This window comes from Boleophthalmus pectinirostris, unplaced genomic scaffold (assembly GCF_026225935.1).
Source record: "Boleophthalmus pectinirostris isolate CB_2022bp ecotype Guang Dong unplaced genomic scaffold, ASM2622593v1 HiC_scaffold_8, whole genome shotgun sequence".
NCBI classification, from domain to species: Eukaryota; Metazoa; Chordata; class Actinopteri; order Gobiiformes; family Gobiidae; genus Boleophthalmus; species Boleophthalmus pectinirostris.
This window is the reverse complement of record NW_026571515.1, coordinates 5,965,321-5,991,899: the sequence shown is the minus strand read 5'-3', so window position 1 is coordinate 5,991,899 and position 26,579 is coordinate 5,965,321. Positions and strand designations below refer to the sequence as shown.

The 26,579-nt window shown below is 39.8% G+C and overlaps 1 protein-coding gene across 1 annotated transcript in view; it reads left to right on the top strand.

The window, feature by feature from the left end:
* The window catches only part of ifrd2 (interferon-related developmental regulator 2), a 39,641-nt gene that overhangs the window by 1,769 nt on the left and 11,293 nt on the right, over positions 1-26,579 (top strand). The window contains exons 2-5 of the mRNA XM_020929370.2: positions 19,934-20,050; positions 20,433-20,517; positions 23,524-23,648; positions 25,494-25,651. Coding sequence (XP_020785029.2) covers positions 19,934-20,050; positions 20,433-20,517; positions 23,524-23,648; positions 25,494-25,651 — 485 coding nt within the window. The remainder of the gene's footprint in view (positions 1-19,933; positions 20,051-20,432; positions 20,518-23,523; positions 23,649-25,493; positions 25,652-26,579) is intronic.

The window sequence follows — 26,579 nt, the reverse complement described above, 5'->3', positions numbered from 1 at the left end:
AATCCATTTATTTCAACAAAGTAACTGTAATCCAATCACCACTCACTGAAACAGTAACTGTAACTGAATACAGTTACTCATAATTTGTACTCTGATTACATAACTCCAGTACATGTAATCTGTTACTCCACAACACTGCTCAGGTGTTCCTATTTTTGACCAGTTTGATCTAAATCAGGACTAAAACAGGACTATCTATGCTAAAGAGGAGCATAAATTGGAGCATAAATTGTCATTTGTTGCACCAAAATACTGAAAACTGTGTTTGCAAATGACCATAAAGCAAAAAAAAAAGCAGCTTCAGAAGTCCCTCAGATTGTGCATTCTCACGTCAGTCATAATCTTACACGCTCTTTTCACAATTTTATTTATGCCAAACATCCTAACCCGTGTGTGTGCCAGTTTTGTATTTTGAAAATCGGGTCACCCTAGTTTAAAGGACTCATATTACACCGTTTTCTGATCTGTTATGATGTTGTTTCCTCGTCACAAACATGCCTGGAGTCGTCAAACACAACGGATTCCAGGCACTCCAAACAAGTAGAAAAAGTTCACACATCCCACGAGGAAAAATATAGTTAAAAGGCTTTTATTTGAATGGCCAAAGCCAACATGTTCCGACCTTAAAGGTTGTATGGAGGATTTTTTTTTGTTTCAAATTGTCAATGAAAGTTTAAAATACCATTACAGAGACGCAGCAGCCTTGTAATTACGATGACCAAAAAAAAAAAATGAAAATTTATCAACTGTGGACGTGTTGAGGCCAGATAAACATCAGCCAATAGAAAACGAGGCTGCCTCTTTACCTATTGGCTGTCAGGTCATCAATCAAACTCCCTACGTTTCTAGTGTAATTGACTCGTCGGGATGCAGGGATCACGTGGTTTATGCAGCGGTTCTTAGAGGCTTTTTCAAACTGTCACTTCCTCACAAAGTTTGTTGCGATGGCGGACGAGAATCCACGACCAGTTCGCCGCAAAAGAAAGTCGGTTCTTGAGGTCGCTGAAAGAAGAAGAGAAGGGGAAAAGGAGCGAAGACAAACTGAGGTGATTCTTGGAGATTCCTTCCAGCGATTGCGCGAGTGAAGCGGACGAAGGGTCTAAAAACTCGCATGCACAACATTTGTAAAAGAACTGTCGCTGTATTTCTCTTCCCTTAAAAAAATCCTCTATACAACCTTTAACTGGTCTTCATTCGAAACATGTCGGCTTTGGCCATTCAAATAAAAGACTTTTAACTATATTTTTCCTCGTGCGATGTGTTAACTTTTTCTACTTGTTTGGAGTTTGAGTTTTGATCCTTTTTCCAAGAGCGCCCTCTACTTGCTCCGACTGATTGGAACACCTGCAGCAAACAGCCACATTTTTGCTCTTCATACCTGGAGTCGTGTTTTGTTTCGTGCGCACATTTTAAGCACACAAACCCTGCACATTTAGGCGGAGTTCTTCTCTCGAACTGAACACACTCCACCTTGTGATGTCGTGTGGTAATACAGAACGTGCTCCTCTGTATTTTAAACTTAATACGGCTTCACTAGAAACATCTGGATACGTCCTGTCCTGAAATCTCTGCTAAATAAAAGGTAAAAAGTAGTTAACTTGCACTAGCATTATGAGCTTTGGAGATGTAGCCTTCCCAATAATTCATAGTTACTCAAACATGTGTGAATGAAACAAAAAAAAACAACTCCAGGTCTGTTTTTCATGAGGTAACTTTATAATATGATTTAAAGCTCAATAATACAGGATGTGTCTTTATAGGACTGTGACTTAATACACGGAAACAGGCTGTAACAGTGGAGCTGAGAGGTTATTGTCTAATGATTGTTTCCTTATTTGGAGGAAAGGAACCACCCTTTATTGAACTACATAATTCCATTATTAGTGGCCAAACGCTTTCCATAACGTACGTGACACAAAGGCACATTACAACTGGTCTCGCACGTTTCGCTCCGTGTTATTGTCGAGCAGTTGTCTAGTTTTTACTCGTAGCTTTTGACAATATAATGCAAATTTAACTTTTTCCAGACAGCATTTATTAGCCTATGTATATGTTTTATAGCTTCGAGAACAGGTTGGAGCCAAAAATGTGTTCATATAGCATTCTAAATAAAATGAAAAATCAGAATCAGAATCAGAATCAAATTTATTTGTCATTCCAGTATAAAAAATACACAGAAACGAAACAATGCACTCAGGTCCAGGTCAACAGCAGCACAGGTAACAATAAGAACAAATAGTTATAATAAGAATAAATAGTTATAACAAGAATAAAATAGTTAAAAATATTGTATATCAACCCGCCCCCATTTTCTAAAGTGCGTTCCAAGTCAGTGCTGTTTTGCAGTGTTTTTTCTGACAGAATTAATCTGTCTCACGGCATCAGGATAAAAACTGTTCCGTAGTCTCGTGGTCCTGGCCTGTAGGTGGCGCAATCTTCTGCCTGATGGGAGAGCTGTAAAAAGTTCATGTGCTGGATGGGTGGAGTCTTCCATGATGCTGTGGGCTTTTGTTCTGCACCTGCTGATGTAAATATCTTCAATACAGGGCAGACTACAGCCCAAGTTGCGCTCCGCAGCTCTAACTATCCTCTGCAGAGCTTTCCTCTCTGCCGTGGTGCTGCTGCTGAACCACACAGTCATGTTGGTGGTGAGGACGCTTTCCACCGCACACCTGTAAAAGGCCTTCAGGACAGAGGGGCCCACACCTGCTTTTTTTAGGCGCCTAAGAAAGTATAGGCGTTGGTGTCCCTTTTTCACAATGAAACTGGTGTTATTAGACCAGCTGAGACTATTCATGATTTGGACTCCCAGGTATTTAAGACAAAAAATGTGGTTGTCATTGCAATTTAACCATTTTAAACCAAATATCTTATCTGTTCAAAGGTGAAAAAAACTAATCAGAATGTTGCCTATCCTATGAGTTCCAGAATAATTAAAGCGAAACAAAATAGTCGATCTTTTGAGTGAGTGGTTAAAGTCCTCAGAAAGTAACTGGATGCTATTACTCTTCTGTAAAGGGATTATGACACTCACACGGGGATTATGTTTTGATGTAATCTCTAAGAAAGTCAAAATAAAACTACAATGAGTTAATCAATCTGTAAAATCAACCCCAGTCCACATGATGATATAAAGGACTTTTTTTTTTTTTACACAAAACTGACTGTTGTGTGAGATTTTAGTCATGTTATAATGTTGTTACCTCCTCAAAAACAAACCTGGAGTTGTGTTTTGTTTCATTCACACATGTTTGAGTAACACTTTATTATTAGTCTGTCTACATCTCCAAAGCTCAAAATGCTCAGTTCCACCTTGTGATGTCACGAAGCGAACGGTAAGTTTTCAAGTCACATTTTACCTTTAGTTCGGCAGAGATCGGCAGTTCCAGAGCTGACATTTTCCAGATGATTTTAGTGAAAGTTTACGGCGTTCCAAAAACAATGGAGCACTTCTTGTATTCCCACATGTCATCACAGGGTGGAACAGTTTGGAGAGAAGAACTCAGCCTAAATATGCAGGGTTTGCGTGTTTATATATGTGTGAATGAAACAAAACACAACTCCAGGTCTGTTTGTGAAGATGATACAACATAACATAAATCAGAAAATGGTGTAAAATGGGCCCTTTAATGCCTAAATAGACTTGCACAGAATCAGAATCACAGAATGTATGATATTTTTAACCATGTAGGGCAGGGGTGTCAAACTCATTTTGGTCCGGGGGCCGTATCCAACCGACTGTGATCCCAAAGGGGCCGGATCAGAAAACTCATGGCATATAAACCCCAAAAATAACAGTAAGTTCAAATATTTGTGCAGAGAAACTCAAATCTATTACAGAAATCTTTTTTAACTGATGAACTCTTTCTTTTACAAAATATTATAATATTATGAACAACCTGAAACTTTAAGAAAAATACAATTTCAACACGAAGTTTTAACATGAACTTGTATGTAAATAGGAATAAGTCAGTTTTTCTTGTAAAATCCTGCACTCGGCTCCACTTTTCTCATGTTGGACATTTTTCTGATGAGGGTGTCACGGTCAACAGTCAAAACGATCGTCCTTTAAGAGCGTTTGGAAAGAGACAAGTCTTCATTTGTGCTGCTCTGGTGGGAGGGGCCACGTACAGAGACGCTGGAGACGCTGCTGTGATAAACACCACAGAAAATTATCAATATTTTAATAGAAAATATAATTAAAATATTTTTGTGGAAAATCAGCCGAGGGCCAGATTAAAGGTCTTGGAGGGCCGGATCTGGCCCCCGCGCCGTATGTTTGACACCCGTGATGTAGGGGGAAAAAATACAAAATAAAGTAGGCTATTCTGTCAGTATTTGTTCTGTAAACAAATCCTTTTAATAGTTCTCATTGCGACATGTGAACTTAAGACTCAGTGGCCTCTAAACGCCACAAATCCTGCTATATTTTTATTTTATTTTGAATATTACATTTAAAGTAATGCAGAAAAATCAAACAAAAGAAAAAAAAATACAGAATAATAGAATAAAAAGAATGATAAATTACTGTTTCTATGGTCACACTAGTTCACATTGCAAATAATCGCCACAATTTCCAGCTTCAAACACATGTCCCAGTTCTCATAGCATCAGCGTTTCTTGCAGGTAAACATTCAAAAGCTTTCTGTAGATCATTTCTTGGATAGGTCTAGTTTTCCTCCCGTACCTGTGTACTAGAATGTTTTTGCAGTAAAATTAAAGTGGATAATGTAACTTGACGACTTTTCTCTTCATCAACCATCACATTCTTTTCTACCATCTCTGGGTTTCTGTATTCTCACTGTCCCCTACCCGCCCATCTCTCTGGTTCATCGTTCACATTTTCAGGCTGTCTTCGCCAAGAGGTGCTCCAACTTCATCTCAGTAAAGGTAAAGATTCTCAGGGTTCTCAGTTGATGTTTCACTGCTGTATAACAGACGCCAGCAGCATTTTAAAGCGTCCGCATTACGCCGTTTGACATCTGAGCTCTGTTATAATGTTGTTTTCTCATCAAAAACAGACCTTGAGTTGTGTTTTGTTTGTTTTGTGTCACACATTTTAACACAAATATCCTGTATAGCGAAGCTCTTCTCTCAAACTGATGTCATGTGGTGATACAGGAGGTGCCCCGCTGTGTTTTTAAACTTCGTACACCTTCACTAGAATCATTTGGATGATTTCAGGCCTAGGTTTTCCAATCTCTACTGAACTAAAGGTAAAAGGTGTTAGCTGTTAAAGGGACAGTTCGGAGTGAGCCAGAGAGGTGGAGATGTGTGGAAACACTTTTTTAAATATTCCATCCAGCTCAAGGAGAAAATTCAGTTTGTCGACTGGACAAAAGTTAGTTTGGCTTGAAGACGTTTCGCAGCTCAATCCAAGCTGCTTCTTCAGTTCTGGTTCGGTTTGGATGAGCTGCGAAACGTCTTCAACCAAACTAACTTTTGTCCAGTCGAAAAAACTGAATTTTCTCCTCGCCGTGGATTCTACCTGGACGTCTGAGGGATTCTTCACACATTCCATCCAGTCCTTGTATTTGCAGAGGTCGCTGGTGCTAGGCTAGTGCATGTCAATGGCCATAGTTAGCCTGCCTCTAAAAACATTCTTAACCACTCCACAAACACCCGAAACAAATCTACTATTACACCAGACTGTTGATATGAATGTCTGTGTTGATAGAATAATTTTAGAAGTAAAACCAACCTTGCATTTGAAGGATTTATGTCTGAGCAGCAGCAGCGAGTTGTACTTCATGATAGAAAGCTCAGCAGAGGCGGACTGATATATGAGAAAATAGTCCCTCAACACACGACGATTCATGCGAAACAAGCTTAGTTTTACTTCTAAAATTATTCTATCGACACAGACATTCACATGGACAGTCATGCGTAATAATAGATTTGCTTCAGGTGTTTTGTGGAGTGGGTAAGACTGTTTTTAGCGTCAGGCTAACTATGGCCATTGACATGTACTAGCCTAGCACCATCGACCTCTGCAAATACAAAGACTGGATGGATTATTTAAAAAAGTGTCTCCACACGTCTACAGCACTCTGGCTCACTAAAAAATGACGCCCTTTGTCCAAAATTCCGAACTGTCCCTTTAACTTTGGTAGAACAGAGCATTTTGAGCGTTGGAGATTCCTCAAACAAGTCTGAATGAAACAAAACGCAACTCCGGGTCTGTTTTTGATGCGGTAACAAGATTATAACACGTCTTAAAGCTCACAAGTCGAGTCAATTTTATGTAATATGGGACCTTTAACACCTAATTTGAACTAACGATGGCTGGAGCTTAATTATTCACTTCACTGCAGTGTTTACAAATACTCACTGGCTGCCACAAAGTCACAGCTTAAGCTATTTTGTTTGGTAGTATTTTGTAGACAAAGCAGAAGACCTCAGGTGGAGTAACGTGTTTATTATCTGGGTACAATGGAAAACGTGCCCTCATTTTCGCTCTGTCTGTGTAGATTGTGTAACGCACACTTCGCCGGCGTCGTGTGCGAGTGGGTTGGACTCTGCTGCCGGCGCTCTGTGTGGGAAGTGTTTGAGATTCAGTGGAAAAAGACCAATCTGTGCTTCTCTGTGTTACCAACGGCGACCAACTGACATCACGTTTAATGGGCCATTTAAAGTCCGCAAAACAACCTCGTCACGTGTTTTCTGTATTTCTTTATTTCTTACTCACTACTAGGGCTGAGTATCATTAAGAAGCGGCTGATACGATGCACACCTTGATACAGTGCACTTTCAAGTCGATATGATATATTTCAAAACGATTCGATATGGTTAATCCGTGTATCCACACACTAGACCGGGGCCAGACCGGGGCCAGACCGGGGCCAGACCGGGACTCCGAGCTTTGACTTCGAGCCTCCGTGGGGTTCGAGCCTCAGCTTCGAGCTCCGGCCCTGCCGTGGGCTCTGAGCCTCCGTTCTGGTCCCGTTCTGGTCCCAGCCTGGTCTTGGTCTCAGTCCCGGTCTGGTCCCGGTCTGGTCCCGGTCTGGTCTCGGTCTGGTCTTAGTCTCGGTCTGGTCTCGGTCTGGTCCCGTTCTGGTCTTAGTCTTGGTCCGAGTCTCAGTCTTGGTCTGGTCCCGGTCTGTTCTTAGTCTTGGTCCCGGTCTGGTCTCGGTCTGGTCTCGGTCTGGTCCCAGTCTGTTCCCAGTCTGTTCCTGGTCTGGTCTCAGTTTGGTCCCACTCTGGTCTTAGTCTCGGTCTCTGTCTGGTCCCGGTCTGGTCTTAGTCTCGGTCTGGTCCCGGTCTGGTCTTAGTCTCGGTCTGGTCCCGGTCTGGTCCCGGTCTGGTCCCGGTCTGGTCCCAGTCTGTTCCCGGTCTGGTCTTAGTCTCGGTCCCAGTCTTGGTCCCGGTCTGGTCTTATTCTCGGTCCCAGTCTGTTCCCGGTCTGGTCTCGGTCTCAGTCCCGGTCTGGTCTCAGTCTGGTCTCAGTCTCAGTCTGGTCTCGGTCTCAGTCTGGTCTCAGTCTCGGTCTCAGTCTGGTCTTAGTCTCAGTCTGGTCTCAGTCTCGGTCTCAGTCTGGTCTCGGTCTCAGTCTGGCCTTAGTCTCGGTCTGGTCTTAGGCTCGGTCTCGGTCTTGGTCTGGTCCCGGACTGGTCCTGGGCCGGTTCCGGGCCTGGTTACGGAAGTCACATAAACGGGAAACGGCCGTTATCTGTTTTTTTTTTTCATTTTTCATTTAAACACAAAATCGAAAACTGAAAAAACTAATCGTTATCTGTTTTTTCATTTTGGTTTTGGAGACAAATAATGAAGAAAATTGTTGGTTTTTGTTTTCTTATTTTTGGTTTTATTTTGAAAAAATTTATGAACAAATGACACATGGACTTATGGTTCAATAAAAAAAAAAAGAGTAAATCCTGGCTGTGATACTTAAAGTCTTAATTAATATTTTAAAAAAGCCCTTTTTACCCATTTAGCCCATCAAATCAGTGAAAATGTCAAATGTGTTGCATGAACGAGTTTCCTTCCTCTGAACAAACAACGAAACTGTAGCACTGTAACAAAATAATTTAGTAAAATATACAACAAAAAAAAACTCTTGGCGATATATCGATACAGCAGTCCACGATATCAATACTGTATCATCACATTATACAATACGATATATCGATATATTTACTTATTAATGATAGTTTACATTCTGTGTAGGATTTGGTTTCTATAATAACCTTATTTTGTCTTTAAAGGTGCACTGTTTAACTTTTTGGTTGGTCCGTCTTCTGCTTGTTTCTATGGATATGTCGCTGCTCTGCCTGGAATGTTCCACAGTGTGACATTAAACAGATCTACCTTAGATTTATTAAATTACAGGTGGTTTTAAAGTGGGGTTGTCTGTCCACAGATCTGACCTGTAACTTGGTCCGGTTTAGTCTCCATGGAGCTGGAAAGGTTTAATACCAAACTGTGAAACATTCCAGACAAAACAATAACATCTCCATGGAGAAAAGCATTTGACAGACCCTCGCAATGTTACACAACGCACCTTTAAAGTACTATTGACACTTTGCAGCTGATGTCCTTAAGGCTCCCTGGGGGTGTGACGCTAACTGAAGGCACTGCTCAGTCTGAAGCTCTGTTACTCAAGTTAGGCTACGTTCAGACTGCAGGGCTTAACGCTCATTTCTGATTTTTTGTGTGAAATCCGATGTTTTTTCGAGGTCGTTCACATTTCCAATTAAATGCGACTTGTATGTGACTCCAGTGTGAACAGTAAACGTGTCCCACATGTGACACTGGAGACACGACGACATCAACCGCAGCGAGCGTCTCTGTGTTTACGGAAGTTGTCCAAACATGGACGCAGCATTGAGCACCTGGAGATTTTAAAGTTCCTCTCGTACCGGAGCCAGAACATGAACAACTTACTTGTTTTAAGGAGGAGATTGAGAAGGAGAAGGACGAGGTTTTTGGCCGTGGTGTTTTGTGGGACAGCGGCAGCGACGTCCGTTGAAAGGAACGTGTGGATGTGGAGACGTAGCCAAGAGTGGTGATGTGCTTCACTTCAGTGACACGGAGTTCATTAACAATTTTCTCCTACTTCAGCGCAGAATAGTGACGTTTGTGGCTTGTTGATAACGTGTAGGTGGATGAATGAGCTTTGACCGTTCAGACTGAAGTCGCATTTCAAAAGATCAGATATGTATCGGTTTCAGGAGCACATATCCAAGTGGCCTGGATCGCTTTTGAAAAAATCGGGTCTGTGTCGTTCAGACTAGGGATGTGCATTCGATGAAATTTTCTTAATCGATCATCGAAAGAATTAACCATCGATTATCGATTAATCATTAATGTTTTTATGTTAAAATGATCATCATTATTATTACTATCTGCACTACTAATCTGCATAAATAAATTCAACTTTACGACATATAAACCGTAACGACTCTAGAGCCACATCAGCCTGTTTGACATTATAATGTGTTTAATTCAGTTTTGTGCAACTCTCACAGAAACAAAACTTAAAACCACATCGCTAATTTGCATAAACTAAGTGAAGATAAAACTACAGCTCTTGTGTCGCTGATGTGGTTCAACTTCTGTCAGGATTAAAAGACACGACTCAGTGGAATACAGGTTAGTGTGACCAGATTTGTGTTTGTCAAAACCAGGACACCGTACGGGGGGAGGGAGGTGGGGACTCGTCATCGACATTTCGCGACTCTCACCTGGTAAAACTTTTTCCCACTGGACACAGAAACATATGTGCCTGCTTTATACACTGTGCACATGGACTCACACTTGTCCCGAACGCCACGGAAAGCGTAGAATTTCTTGTACAAATCATCGTTAAATACGCATTTGTGCTTCAGTACGTTGCAGACTGACCCACTGTTTGTGTCTCGCTCCTTCTGATGCAGAGACACATGTACACACCTGTTTGGTCACGATACGCACAGCAACCTACATTCGGTTTGTCGATTAAAATTAACGTAATCGATGAAATTCTGTTATTAAAAGATCAGATACAGGTCACATAGGGGCCAAAAAATCGGATTTGGGTCACTTCAGGCTGCAGTCTGAACGCAGCCTTAGACTTTAATTTGAGCTTTGTTTCAACACAGTCTGACCAGAAAGAAGTGATTTGTGCAGTTAAACAAGCCACTTTTACATTACAGTCACACACCGACTCCTAAACAGAACCATGAACACTTACACTGATCACAGACTCATTTTTTTTGGCTTTGTTTGTTAATATACTGTAAGTTAAGTGGTGTGGGGCATTACAGGGTGACCTCTGTTTGACCCGGACTGACCCCTTTGACTTTTGCCACACTCACGTCCAGAACAAACAGCTATTCAACAAATGAATAAAACAACGTAACGCGACAATGGTACAACGACATCGCAGTAGTTACCACTGAATTTAGACAGACTTCAGGCAACTGTAGATTCATTTTTTACATTTAGTTTAAATTTTTTCTGTGAATTTGAAATATCTGCGTTACACAAATTGTAAAGTTGCATTCTATTTTTAGACGATGGTGGACAAAAAGTTTATAGATTGTCCATTGTAATCAGTTGTATAATTAGGAACTTTTGAATCTTAAAGGGCCTATAGGCGAGTTTCAGCTGACATCATTGTTATTAAAAGCCCGCGTTGCATGCTGGGAAATATTTTGGTCGGAGGCAAGAAACAGGATAGTGGTCAAACACAGTGCGTAACCTCGCGTATTTATCCCCGATAATGGTAAATTCCTGCTGCATTATCGGATGCACAAATAGAAGCACGGAAGAAGGAAAATGTCTTTTTCGTATTCTGAGTGAAAAGAACCGCTAACGGTGAATTAAACGGCTTTCAAACATCCGCAGAGCAAACGTAGAAGATCCTAACAAACCGTGGACTCCAACAAGTTCAACAACACATCGAGACTCTTGGAGGTTTTCATCTTTTCTGCTGTGAATGGCCCAGGAGTTTCCACCAAGTCATTGTGGATATCGCCAAAGTGAATATTTGTCCAGGTAGTTGGTGATTCTGACCAGAAATTTGGTTTGGTCCACCTTTTGTCGGGGTTGAAAAGGGTGATTTGGCGTCCGTCGATGCTTATGACCAATTTCTGGTCAAATGGTCTTGGGTCCTCTGCCGTTAGAGTGGATAAATAACCGGGATCAATACCCTTTACGTCAGGGGTGTCAAACTCATTTTGGTCCGGGGGCCGTATCCAACCTACTTTGATCTCAAAGTGTCCGGATCAGAAAACTCATGTCATATAAACCCCAAAAATAACATTAAGTTCAAATATTTGTGCAGAGAAACACAAATCTATTACAGAAATCTTTTTTAATTGATGAACTCTTTCTTTTACAAAATATTTTAATATTATGAACAACCTGAAACTTCAAGAAAAATACAATTTCAACACAAAGTTTTAACATGAACTTGTATGTAAACAGGAATAAGTAAATTTTTGTTGTAAAATCCTGCACTCGGCTCCACTTTTCTCATGTTGGACATTTTTCTGATGAGGGTGTCACGGTCAACAGTCAAAACGATCGTCCTTTAAGAGCGTTTGGAAAGAGACAAGTCTTCATTTGTGCTGCTCTGGTGGGAGGGGCCACGTACAGAGACGCTGGAGACGCTGCTGTGATAAACACCACAGAAAATTAACAAGATTTTAATAGAAAATATAATTACAATATTTTAGTAGAAAGTCAGCTGAGGGCCAGATTAAAGGTCTTGGAGGGCCGGATCTGGCCCCCGGGCCTTATGTTTGACACCTGTGCTTTACGTGCTTTCTCGCTCCGTCCGTCATGTTGAATTAGTGTTTCTTGCCGCCGACCAAAATAATTCCCAGCATGCAACGCGCGCTTTTGTCAACGATGAATCTCGCCTTTACCACACTGGTTATGTGAGTGTCCGTGTAGAAGCAGTTTCCTGATTTCAGTCTCCTGGATCTGTGAGTGTCCCGGTTATGAGAAACAAGGATACTCTTACTAGGGCTGTCGCGGTTAGGGAATTTCTCCTGAGGTGCGGGTATGCGGTGAACCCCCCCATCTCCCCCATCCCCGGTGAGACCTGGTTCAGTCCTTGGCGTGCGCAGTGCAAAAGTCCGGCGTCTCGATCAGTGTTTCTCAGTAAATAACGCCTGTGATGACAGTCGAGATGCGTCTGTGAATTCGTATTCGTACTGAAGAAAGTGTAACCATTTCATTTCGTGATTGTAATTCTTTAAATCGTAATTTTTCAGTTCGTATTCTGATGGATGCTTCAGTTAGAAAGCTTGTCATCTGTGTGTGGTTTATCACGGGCGGGTAACGGGTGGAATGTTAACGGATCCGGGCGGGTGCGGGTTTAACTTTGATAACAAGTTTAAAGATTACGTGTGGGTGCGGGTCTCCTAAAACTGACCTGTGCAGGACTCTGGTTTGGGTCACATTGGTCACGTGCGGTGGTGGCGGTGGTGGCGGTGGCTCAACCTGCACCGCAGTGGGCCTCTTAGTGCCGCGGTGAATCATTTTTGCAGTTAGGGCTGTTGCGATAACTCTTACTGGGTTTTTCAGAGAGAATCCAGGATACTGTGGCCTGTATCCTGATTTCTCAAAACTGGAGCTGCTCTGAGCTTGTGCAAACTCAAGAAACAGACAGGATTGGAGAATTACTTTCCCGAAACGACTCAAACTTCTACTCCTATTAGGACTTTTGAGGAATAATATTTTATACTTAGAATCTAAAGCTGTGCAATTAATCGAATTTTGATCACGATTTCAATTTGTATGTCAGACGATCTCCAAACTCCTATAATCAAGTTGAAACGATTTAAGCTTAACAAAGTATATTTTTATATAAATAAGTGTATTTAATGTATTTTTTTTTAAATATAGGGATTATACAGCTGGATATATAGTTTATTTTGGATACATTTATGTTTTTCTCTGCCTTATTTTCATGTTCAAGTATATTTTATTCATTTTATGTTTTAAAATATATCGCAAAACTGCTCTACAGTACATATTTGTAGGCTATGTTTATTTCAGTTTGAAAGTTTTGTGTAAATCAATAACAAAGTGTTTTTTGTTGGGGTTTTTTGTGAGAGAAATGCTGAATAAAACGCATCGTGTAACTAAAAAATAATTGTTTGAATAATTGTGATTTCAACATTGTTCAAAATAATCGTCATAATGATTTTTTTTCCACAATCAAGCAGCGCTATTAGAAATAAAATAAAGCAGTCTACTGTTTTAATACAACCACATTTTAACACCAGGCTCGTCTCTGTGGTGGTTTGTGCTGCTTTTGAATTATACGCCGTGACACTTTGTTGTATTTTTCAACTTTTTAAAACAACTTTTACTGAAGCTGTGACAGAGCTCCACAGTCTCATCATCTTTCTTGAAAGTATGTCTTCTTTTTTGTTGTTAGAATCCTGTTAAAAAGCCTTAAGTTGGCAAAGTTGCTCCATGTTTAGCTTCCTTGCCATATCTGTGCCATAGTTACCATAGCAACCAGTCTAAATATCCAGGATACTCTGATGAATGCAGGATTATGAGTATCTTGTTTTCTCTGAGCGCATGTAAACACACTCTCGCACAAACCCTGCAAGTTTAGGCTGTGTTATTCTCTACAGAAAACACTCTGTTCCACCTTGTTTTGATGATCAAAAACAAAAGCTAAACTCACAAAAACGTAATGTTTTTTGATGAGACAACAGCATTATAACGCGACTAAAAGCTCACAAGTGTCAATTTTGTGTAATATTTGACCTTTAATAAACATGCGGCGCAGGTGAGAGACACTGGTGATGTGGAAGTTTAATACTTTAAGGCTATTAACTTTCATAAGATGGGGTTATTGCAGTGATATGGGGCTGCTGCTAATAGGGATGGGCATGATTAATCGATTAATCGATAATTGATCATTAAGAATTTCATCGATTACGTTAATTTTAATCGACAAACCGAATGTAGGTTGCTGTGTGTATCGTGACCAAACAGGTGTGTACATGTGTCTCTCTGCATCAGAAGGAGCGAGCAAACACAAACATTCGGTCAGTCTGCAACGTACTGAAGCACAAATGCATATTTAACGATGATTTGTACAAGAAATTCCACGCTTTCCGTTGCGTTCGGGACAAGTGTGAGTCCATGTGCACAGTGTAACAAAGCAGGAACATATGTTTCTGTGTCCAGTGGGAAAAAGTTTTGCCAGGTGAGAGTCGCGCAATGTCGATGACGAGTCCCCACCTCCCTCCCCCCGTACGGTGTCCTGGTTTTGACAAAGGCAAATCTGGTCACACTAACCTGTATTCCACTGAGTCATGTCTTTTAATCCAACAGAAATTGACCGCATCAGCGACACAAGAGCTGTAGTTTTATCTTCGCTTAGTTTCTGCAAATTAGCGATGTGGTTTTAAGTTTCATTTCTGTGAGAGTTGCACAAAACTGAATTAAACACATTATAATGTCAAACGGGCTGATGTGGCTCTAGAGTCGTTACGGTTTATATGTCGTAAAGTTGAATTTATTTATGCACATTAGTAGTGCAGATAGTAATAATAATGATGATCATTTTAATATAAAAACGTTAATGATTAATCGATAATCGATCGTTAATTCTTCCGACGATCGATTAAGAAAATTTCATCGAATGCCCATCCCTAGCTGCTAATGCGTTTTGATGGTTGTGTCATTAAAAAATCCAGTTGCAAATGGACAATAAAGCGGCGTGGTGCAGTGTGTAATTATAGCTCCGTGGAAAACATGAGTCAGGCTTTGTTCTGAATGTAGCAGCCATTATACAGTTTGTGTCTATTGTTGCTTCTATCTTGTCAGAAAAACAACCTCTGTATTGTGGTGTAAGGGGAGTTTCTGAATGGGAATAGTCAGTGTTATTCAAGTACTAATGTTTTTTAATATAAACAGAACTACAAATAATAAGAATGAATCGATATATAGATGTGTTGCTTCAGTTTCTTCAGTTCTTGTGTGTTAATGTAACGATATCCAAGTCTAACGATACGATAACATCACGGTATGAACCTCACAGCACGATATTTATTGCGATATCGTGGGAAAGCTCACGATACGGTGGGGAGGCTCACGATTAGGGATGTAACAATATCCACGTCTCTCGGTACGATATGTGGAGGAAACAGGCTAAAACTGTTAATATTCTACTTTTTCCTCTTAAAATGCCTTGACAAGACTTAATCCAAAGAACTAAGACTTAAAAGAGCTTAGAACTTTTATTTCTTGTAATCTGCACTGAAATGGAGCAAAGGATCATGGTCTATGTCAGGGGTGTCGAACTCAAATTCACATAGGGCCAAAGTTAAAAACTGTGACTAATTTGTGAAAAGTTTATTGACAAATTTCAACAACATCTCCAGGTTTTTGCTTCTTTTGAGATATATAACGTTAAAACTTTTCTTATTAAAATAAATGTTTAATAATATATTTTTTTAAACATTTAATCCAGAACAAGCAGAATCTAAATTAATAACAAAACTTTAAATAAATAATGTCTCTATAGTTTATCTGTAGCCAGCGGGTCAGCTCTAATACATACTTGAAATGATCTCACAGGCCAAATATAATTATATCACGGGCCAAATTTGGCAACCGGGCCTGAGTTTGACATGTCTGGTCTATGTAGTTCTGTTTGTCTTTTTTTTTTCTTTTTTTTTTTACCTATTTCTGCACCATAACTCTTCATTTAAGCAAAGAGACTTTTAATTTGATATATTGTGATGGTCCACGATGTTATTGTGAGAACTTTGACGATAAGATATCACGATATTTCGGTTATTGTTACATCTCTAATGAACAGAAAGGCAAGGCAAGTTTATTTGTATAGCACAATTCGTACACAAAGTAATTCAAAGTGCTTTACAGAATAAGAAATACATTAAAATCATAATAAAAACAAATCAAAACATAAATAATCATGAAGATACAAATTTTAAAAAAAGAGAGACATAAATTGGAGAGAAGAGTGCGGAATGAAAACCTTTCAGTTATTTGCACAGTTAAACAGAAATGTTTTGAGCCTGGATTTAAACAGCGTCACAGAAGAGTCTGTCTCACATGTTCAGACTGTTCCAGGTTTTAGCTGCATGAACCTGAAACTCTGACTCCCCTTGTTTAGTTCGTGACTCTGGGCACCAGCAGGAGGCCGGTCCCTGAGCTCCTCAGAGTGTGAGATGGTTCATATGACACTAACATGTCACAGATGGACTTTGGTGCTCGGACATGGAGACACTTGTACAAGCAGAGCTGCTTTAAAGTCTCTGAGCCACAGGAGCCAGTGTAGAGACCTGAGACCAGGACTTATGTGCTCGTACTTCCTAGTTCGAGTCAGGACCCGAGCTGCAGTGTTCTGGAGTGTTCTGGATGTTCTGGATGTTCTGGAGTTCTGTCTCACAGCTCGTTTGGAGAGACCAGTGAGCAGAACATTACAGTATCTAACCTACTGGAGACAAACGCATGGATAAGTTTCTCCAAGTCTGATTTAGACAGTAAACCTTTGATTTTCGCTATGTTTTTTAGATGGTAAAAGGCTGCAGATGTTATTGATTTGATGTGGCTGTTAAAGTTCAAGTCTGAGTCCATTATTACCCCGAGATTTCTTGCCTGATTTGAAGGTTTTAGAGAGAGAGACTGGAGGTGACTGCTGACACTGTCCCTTTGTTTCTGTGGACCAAACACTATGACTTCAGTCTTGTCAGAGTTTAGCTGGAGAAAGTTGTTTTGCATCCACACACTGATCTGTTGGATGCAGTGACCAAGTGAGTCCACTGGTCCATAGTCTCAGAAATATGTTTCACTTAACATTAATTACACACAATAAAGGTGTTTTCATAGTTTTTATCGATTTAGTTCCATTCTAATATTTTCTGTACATTTGAGACGTTTTTGCACAGTGTACAACATGTCAAGTACAACATTTTTGTGAGATTTTTGTTGTTGTTACCTTTTTTTTTTTTCCTCTAATTTAAATGTAAATTACGAGTTAGTAGAGGACTAGATTGACAACACTATTTCATGGAATACAAAATGAGTCATAAACCCTCCCATAGGCACTTTACAAAATTAACATAACACTAATACTAATCGCGTTGCATTTTTGGTCACTGCTTTCACAGCTCAAATATTTTTGTTGTTTCTGTTTTAAAAGGGCCGTATTACGCTATTTTCTGATCTGTTATAATGTTGTTTCTTCATCACAAACAGACCTGGAGTTGTGTTTTGTTTCATTCACACATGTTTAGGTTCTTCTCTCAAACTGAAAACACTCTTAAAGACCTTGTGGTAATACAAAAAGTTCTCCACCCTGTTTTTAAACTCCATACTCCCTCCCTAGAATCATTTGGATGATTTCGGCCCTGGAAATTTCCCCATTTCTACTAAACAAAAGGTAAAAGGGAGCTGTTAACTTGGATTGCTTCGTGACATCACCAGGTGGAACAGAGCGTTTTGAGCTTTGGAGACGTAGACAGACTAATAATAAAGCGTTACTCAAAAACCCCAAAACACAACTCCAGGTATAGAGAGGAGGTAGAGCGCTTCACTGGGTCATAAAAAGTCAAAAGTAGCAGTACAGGTGCTCTACGAAGGTTGTAAACTTGAAATCTTGACAGAAAATTGCCCTTACTGAAAACATTTAAAAGTGGGTAAGGTGCAAACCCGAGGCACACCGACTGAATATATTAAACGTCCTTTATTACATGAAGGGACGCCAATGTGTTTCGATCAGCAGGATGGTCTTCGACAGAGCATAAGGGTGAAACAGGACCCACAGGTGTCGTTAAAGTTTGTATAGAGGATTTTCCAAGGAACGAGAAATCCAGCGACTGTTTGTCCTTTTTCAAATGTTGCGCATGCGTGAAACCACCCCCCCCCTCCCCTACAGCTCCTACGTAGAAACGCCTCCTCCCGCCTCCTCTTTACGCCAGAAACAGGTTTGTTTACAGCCGGTGCGCTGCACATGACTTGTAAACAACTAACTACAGTGTTGGTTAGACAAGACGGAGAAGTGAGGAGCGGGGGGAGCGGGTGTGCGGACATTTCGTTCGCGGACGAGAAGTGAGGAGCAGGGAGCAGGGAGAGGAGAGAGGAGAGGGGAGCAGGTGCGCGGAGATTCCGTGCCCGGAGAAGTGAGGAGCAGGGAGAAGAGCAGAACGGGCAGCGGGGACAGGAGCAGGAAAGGGGTGCAGAGAAGGTTGCGCGGAGATTCAGTGCGAATGAACTAACTACAACACGCAGCAGCAAGCGGACTCTTTCTTTGCCTTGAAAATTACGTTTTCAGACATAGGATATCGCTTTCGTGTCCTGAAAACGTTTGTCTAGCTCTTGGAAATAAAGTACGTTTTCATAATAAGCAGAAGTTTCCTGTCCAGGAGTAATTTGTGGACCAGTGCGTCAGTCTTTAGACCCTGCGTCTGCTTCAGTTGCGCCATCGCTGGAATGAATCTTCAAGAATCACCTTAGTTTGGCTTCGCTGCTTTTCCCCTTGTCTTCTTCTTTCAGCGACCTCAAAAACGGACTTTCTTTTGCGGCAAACTGCTCCTGGATTCTTGTCTGCCATTGCAACAAACTTTGTGCGAACTGCGAGGAAGATATAGGTCAAAAAAGCCGCTAAGAACTGTTGCGTTGGTGGAGTAAACAGCGTCTGTGCGTCTTGCGTCTGTGGACTGCGTGACAGTCGTACGTAAACCACGTACCGGCGGCGCGCAGGCAAGTCAGTTACGCTAGAAACGTAGGGAGATTGATTGACAGCCTGTCAGCTCACAGATAACGAGGCAGTGTCGTTATCTATTGGCAAATGTTTAGCCCCACCACGTCCAGAGTTGATGAATTTTTATTCTCTTTTTTTTGGTCATCATAATTACAAGGCTACTGCACCTCTATAATCTATCATTGACAATTTGAAACAAAAAAAAATCCTCCATACAACCTTTAAATACAATTACATCAATCACGTGACTATAGGAAAAAGAAACAAAAAAAGGCTGGCCACCCAAAGAGGAATGTTAATGGACATAATAATAATAATAAACAATAATAAACCTACAAATACACAACTGGACACCGTTGGACCACAGATCAAAAACATCATACACATTAAAAAAATAGTTTTAACAGTTTCAGAGGAATAGTCCAATGCGATTCATTTGCTCTTCTGATATATTATGTTATCAGGTTCTTTTTACAGACCAAGAGTTTGTTTTCATACCTGACAGTTTCGACTGCTCACTATCGCTTTTCCTCAGAGTGGTCACGTGATGTTGCTGTGACATGATTTAAACAGGTTTTGGCGCCGTCTTCCTACCGGTGGAGGCAGGACGACAGCGCCACCTGCAGTCCCACTTCCTCAGGACAGTATCCCAGGTGTGTGAGAGTAAAAAAGCCCCCTCGTCCGGGTTTATAGTCCCGTGGGCACGTTTCTGTATTTCGATTGCCTCTTTAATCCAGCGGCGTTGTTTGTTTTCCTCTTTCCCAATGATGTTTGCTCCGTCCCATCACGTGACCACTCTGAGGAAGACCGATAGTGAGCGGTCGAAACTGTCAGGTATGAAAACAAACTCTTGGTCTGTAAAAAGAACCTAATAACATAAAGTTTCAGAGGAACATTGAATAATCCAAATCGTCATTGAGGCCCGGTTGTTATGCCCTGACGAAGACCATCTCGCTGATCGAAACGTGTTGCCGTCCCTCCGTGTAATAAAGGACTTTTAATATATTCATTTTTTCAATAAGGGCAACATTCTGTCAAGACAACTCCTGGTATGTTTTTTATGATGTAGCAGCATTATAACAAGGCTTAAAGCATAGAAGAGTACATTTTTCATAATATAGGACCTTTCTAATAACTTTTTTTTTTTGTTTTCCAGCGTGTGCTCACAAATATTCTCTTTATTTTCTGTCGTAGATGTTCTTTCAAACCTCTCGGCGATATGTAAAACTGCCGACTTCTTTGCAGGTCTTAAAAACGGAGCGAAAGTCGAGTCTGGCGCCAGTGACGACGAGCTGACCTCTGACATCTTGAGCCACTACAGCAGCGCCAGCGAAGGAGCCTCGGTCATAGACGAGCCCACAGGTTTCAATATTACACTTCAATGACATATTTTATTATTAAACTATTTACAAACACGACCAGTCAACAGTTTGGACTCACTCTCATTTAAAGGGTCGATATTATATTGTAGATTCTCACTGAAGACATCAAAAAGATAGTATGAAAATGAGCTGTATATAAAATTACAAAACATATTTATTGAATTTTCTTTTCTTTTTTACATAAATCCATAAATGTTGGTTATATTCGAGGTCTTCAGTTTGTATTCACAGTTTAGGAAGTAATATAAACACAAAGGAAAACACATTGAATGAGAGGGTGTGTCCAAACTTTTGACTAGCAGTGTATAAAAAGAAAATTATATAAACATTGATTAAATTATTGTCGATCGTTATTGTTACAGGAAATGAGACTGTAGATGAACAAACCGCTCAGGAGGAGACGGAAGACAAACTCAAACAATGCATAGACAACCTGATGGACAAGAGGTGACGTTTTATTATTCTGTAAATTGTAATGCCTTCAATGTTTTTTTTTTTACTTTACTTTATTTTTTGAGTTTTGGCATTTAAAAGCGCTATATAGAAAAATAAATCGTAATTTATCAAATGTACCAGTAAATTATAATCCCAATCCACTTCACAAACAGTTTCCAAAGTGCTACACAGATACATAACAATAACAACAATAATAAATGATAAAATAAACTGCTGAAATAATCATACTCATCTTAAAATAATAAAACCAATAAAATAAAATAAGAGCAAAATCATAGAATAGCAATAAATAAATAAAACTAATAAAAATACATAAAAAAATAAATAAAAAAACACAAATAATAAACATGACAGGAAGAGAGGGAAAAAAAACAAAACAATAATAATAAAAGAAGGTTCACAGCATACTTTATTGGTACCAACAGGTTAATTTTATTTGGCATTGGGATGGGACGAGATACGGGATTGGGTCAACGAGAAAAGATGAGATTTTAACACAATTCCAAATATATATATATACATTTTTATTTTTTTTTTCAATTTTGTGCTCACATTTTTTTATTTATTTGATTTGTTGTGGAAAAAATGATATATCTCCTGAAGATAAATAATGAATCCATTTGCGAAGCCCGATGAGTTTTTTGGAATATAGATCAAGGTTTGTTCTTGTTACAGCAGATATGGACAGGGCCTCGACCAAAGCCCAACAGCCTCTCCCCACCAGCCGTATGTTCCTGTTCCTACTACATCTCCCACCGTATCTCCCAGTCTCCCCCATGTATCTGCCCAGAGCATTTGAGCTCTGAGTATTTATACAGAAATACAAGTTACATACATATCAAAGCAGAGTGACTTTGGTTTCAGAGGCTGGTACTAAATGAACATACAGTTGAGGACAACAAAGGGCTTCCTGAAGGAGGAGACAGTTGTGCCTGATGAACCTTTACACATGTTCATGACTGGTCTGGGTTTCAGGTAGAAATCACATTCATTTACACAAGACAGATTGAGAGAAATCTTTCCACAATCTAAATTTCTATCACACATTCACATTTTTGTTTCCATTCTAGTGCTTCTTTTCTTTACTCATGAACGTGTAACCCTTTTCTGTTCAATCTAAACGTAAACACTTGGAAAAACAATTTCGCAACATCATTTTTCTCATGCGGCACGAGCTCTTGTACCAGTGCAGAGTGTAGACTAAAATAACTAAAACAATGAATTAAAAACAAGAGTACAAATGTGCCATATGTGCAAAGGGAGCGTAAATAAGATAAATATAATAAAAATCACTTGTTGAGGGCACTGATGGCTGCTGGTTGTACTTGGTCTTTAAATGATGTGAGCAAATGGAGGTGTATTTGAAAATCTTGCCTTTCAGTCAATTGTTTTTGGCAATTAATGTGATAAATATAAAACGATTATGTCCCACTGACTTTTCTAGAAATGGTCTTTATTTTGGTTTTCACTTTGGTGGGATAATACAGTCTATGTCATCACAAAAGTCCCAAACACGGGGACAATTTACAATAAATAAATAAAATAAATAATAATAATAAAGGTAATGTCGCATCTCTATCTGTCAATCAGGTGAACCTCTTTCAAATTCATTCATACTTACTTTGACAGTTCACAATCACAACTCCTGACAGATCAAAAAATTCCTTTGGCACAAAATAAAAATAAATAAAAGTATCTTCACATTTCTATCTCTCGACCAGTGTTGGGAAGGTGACTTTTAAAATGTAATCCCCTACAGATTACAGATTACATACCTCAAAATGTAGTTTGTAACGTAATCCATTAAATTACTTAAAGTGAGTAATGTAATCTGAATACTTTGGATTACTTGATTTGCTGTAGAGAAACAAAGACGAGGATATTTTCGCATAAGAAGTTTTGTCTGCTTAAAGAAAATAAAAAGCCCAGACTTTACTGAACCAAATTAAAAATATTATTGATAGAAGACGAGACGACACGGTCCGCGCGGCATGATTTAGTCCTGTTTTAGTCCTGGTTTAGACCTGGTTTAGATCTGGTTTTAGTCCTGGTTTAGTCCTGGTTTAGACCTTGGTTTAGACCTGGTTTAAGACCTGGTTTTAGACCTGGTTTAGTCCTAGTTTAGACCTGGTTTTAGACCTGGTTTTAGACCTGATTTAGACCTTGTTTTAGACCTGGTTTTAGACCTGGTTTAGACCCAGTTTAGACCCAGTTTAGACCCGGTTTAGACCCGGTTTAGACCTGGTTTAGACCCGGTTTAGTCCTTGTTTTAGACCTTGTTTTAGACCTGGTTTTAGACCTGGTTTTAGACCTGGTTTAGTCCTAGTTTAGACCTGGTTTAGACCTGGTTTTAGACCTGTTTTTAGACCTGATTTAGACCTTGTTTTAGACCTGGTTTTAGACCTGGTTTTAGACCTGGTTTAGACCCGGTTTAGACCCGGTTTAGACCCGGTTTAGACCCGGTTTAGACCCGGTTTAGACCCGGTTTAGACCCGGTTTAGTCCTGGTTTAGACCTGGTTTAGTCCTGGTTTAGACCTGGTTTAGACCTGGTTTAGTGTCCGGCAATGAATGGAATTACAGAAAAAAAAAGGGGGATATAACCCAAAATGTAAAAACAGGACAATATTGCCGTGTAATCCATTTATTTCAACAAAGTAACTGTAATCCAATTACCACTCACTGAAACAGTAACTGTAACTGAATACAGTTACTCATAATTTGTACTCTGATTACATAACTCTGGTACATGTAATCTGTTACTCCCCAACACTGCTCTCGACCAGGTGAACCTTCTCTTTCAAATTCTTTTATACTTGTCTTGTTTGTCCAAAATGCAGGGACAATTCACAATCACAACCACTGACAGATCAAAACATTTCTTTAGCAAAGAATAAAACAAAACTTATTACTTACTGATACTTATTAATACTTTTCTCTCAACCAGGTGAACCCGTGTGTTTCAAATTCATTTATTCTTGCTCATCTTCTTTGTGCAGCGCTAAAACCCGCCTGGCAGCTCTGGAGTCTCTGAAACAGGCCTTCTCCTCCAGATTACTCTACGAGTTTTTGACCGAGCGAAGACTCACTGTGAGCGACTGCCTGGAGAGGAGTCTCAGGAAAGGTCTGTTGGCTTTTAATTACAAACATGTATGTACGTTTTAGATTTTTCTGTCAAATATTACAAATTGCAAATACTCTTATGGTAAAATTTGATACATGAACACTTAAAGTAATAAGAATAAGAGATGAGGTGCATTTAAGGACACTGATATTAATTGTAAAGGTATAAAATGTAAACTTAGCAGGTTTTACACATAGTAATAAAATGTTTTGCCTGCTTGTGTCCATGAAGATGATTGTGCTCTGCCTTGAATATTCCACAATATGGCATTAAATTATATTATTTATTTCGTGTGTTCAATTACAGGCAGACTTATTCAAAATTACCTTGAAAAATGGGTATTGTTATTATAAGTGGGGTCACCTCTTCACAGATCTCACCTGTAATTTGGTAGGGGTGTAACGATACACAAAAATCATGGTTCTGTATGTACCTCGGTTTTGAGGTCACGGTTCGGTTCATTTTTGGTCCAGTATGGGAACAAAATACAAAAAAATTTGTGTGTTTATTAAACCAACAATTAGTTTTAACATTATACAAAAGGCAAAATAAAATAAATGTAAAGTGCTGCCTGGTAATACTAAAAAGTTAAATAAAATATTCTCCAATAATCAACAAATGAAGGAAAAACATACAGAGATTCCGTGCTGGTGCATGACGACCGTAGTTTTGGGAGGATTCACGTAGTCAAGGTGGGGGGAAATTATTGTCAAGGCGGCCGCCCCAATTCCCCCGTGAATATTAAAGAGCCGAGTCTGTGTCGGAATGTAAACACACACAAATAACGCAAATTCACTCGTGCACTGCCCTGCACCGAATCGAACGTCCTGGACCAAAACGCTTCAGCAAAATACATGTACTGTTTCACACCCACAGTGTTGGGAGAGTTACTTTTAAAATGTATTCCCCTACAGATTACAGATTACATATTCCAAAATGTAGTTTGTAATAGAATCCATTAAATTACTTAAAGTGAGTAACGTAATCTGAATACTTTGGATTACTTGATTTGCTGTAGAGAAGCAAAGACGAGGAAATCATAATATAAGATGTTTTATCTGATAAAAGAAAATAAAAAGCCCAGACTTTACTGAACCAAATTAAAAATATTATTGATAGAAAAGGAGGAGACACGTCCACACAGCATGATTTAGTCCTGTTAAATCCTGTTTTAGTCCTGGTTTAATCCTGGTTTAGTCCTGGTTTAGACCTGGTTTAGACCTGGTTTAGACCTGGTTTAGACCTGGTTTAGACCTGGTTTAGACCTGGTTTAGATCTTGTTCAGAACTGGTTTAGTTTCCGGCAATGAGTGGAATTACCGGGGAAAAAAAAAGAAAAAAGAGGGGGTGGGGGGTATAGCCCAAAATGTGAAAACAGGAAAACACCGCTGTGAATTCCATTTATGTCAACAAAGTAACTGTAATCCAATTACCACTCACTGAAACAGTAACTGTAACTGAATACAGTTACTCATAATTTATACTCTGATTAAGTAACTCCGGTACATGTAATCTGTTACTCCCCAATCAGCACACCCCTATAATGTGTCCTCTGTGAACATGAGATTAATGCCATACAGCGGAACATTTAAGGGCGTAACAATAACAGCAGGCTTTACACATAATAAGAAAGAATTTGGTTGTCTGTATAACTTTACATAAACATATTCACCTTTTAACATGCTGTGACCAGTGGCCACTCAAAATTGTGCTTTGATTAAAAACAAAACAAATTTATATAAACCAGCAATAAAAACTTGAGGTAACCTTTTGTATTAGCAAGTAAAGTCTTTCAGGATGGAGACAGTTGTTCAGTGCTGGAGCTCTGTCGTGTGTTTTTGTCCAGGAGGAGGTGAGGAGCAGGCAGCAGCAGCTTCTCTCTTCTCTCTGTTGTGTATCCAGCTCGGAGGAGGAGACGAGGCCGAGGAGGGATTCAAGATCCTCAGACCCGTTCTGACCAGCATCCTCATCGACACAGGAGCCAGCCTCAGCGCCAGGCAGAGCGTCAGTGCAACTTTTTAAGACTTGTGATGCTTTTTGGGGGTACCGTATTTTCTGCACTATAGGGCGCACTGGATTATAAGGAGCACTGTCATTGAATGGTCTATTTTTGAACTTTTTTCACATATAAACCGCACCGGAATATAAGGCGCATTAAACAAAACACAACAGTTGGATAAATCTGTCAAAACTTTATTTAACACGTTCACAATAACTCTCAACTTTGTTCAATTGTGAACGTGTAAAAAAAAATACTGTCTGAGACGCTTAAATTGTTCGTGTATTCACAATAACTCATAATTGTTCAAACAGTTGGGTGATTACGGCGTCCATCACGCCCACATCCCTCTCGTCATTATCCGAGTCAGTGTGGTTACTGTTCCCTGGCAGTTCAGTGATGATTCTGGTCTTGGTGAAAGCTCGGACCACAGTTGATACTGATCCTTAGCTCGGCGCTGTCTCTCTGTCTTGGTGAATGTGTGTTCTCCTTCTCTCATCCACTGCTCCCACGCAGCTCGCACTTTAACTTCATAATAGCCTTGAGTTTAAAGTTGGCGTTGTGAGCGTGTCTCTTGACAGGTGCATTTTGATATTAAAAGGAATCACAGTATGTATTACTCCGTGTTTCTCCTGACTATGGGAGCCGTAATGCTGCAAGTGGTGCGGCTTTGTAGTTTACTAAAGTCGTACTAAGACACCCCAATAAATTCATATATAAGGCGCTCTGGATTATAAGGCGCGCAGTCGTTTTTTGATGGAATTAAAGGTTTTTAAGTGAGCCCTATAGTGTGGAAAATACGGTATTTAAACTACAACACTGAGCTAAAAGGGCTTGATAATAGAAAGTGTTTAAATGACGCAGAACAGATTGGCCCACCTCTTTATAGTCGTGTTCCATCAGATTTTTTTTTTTTTCATTTACTCATTTTTA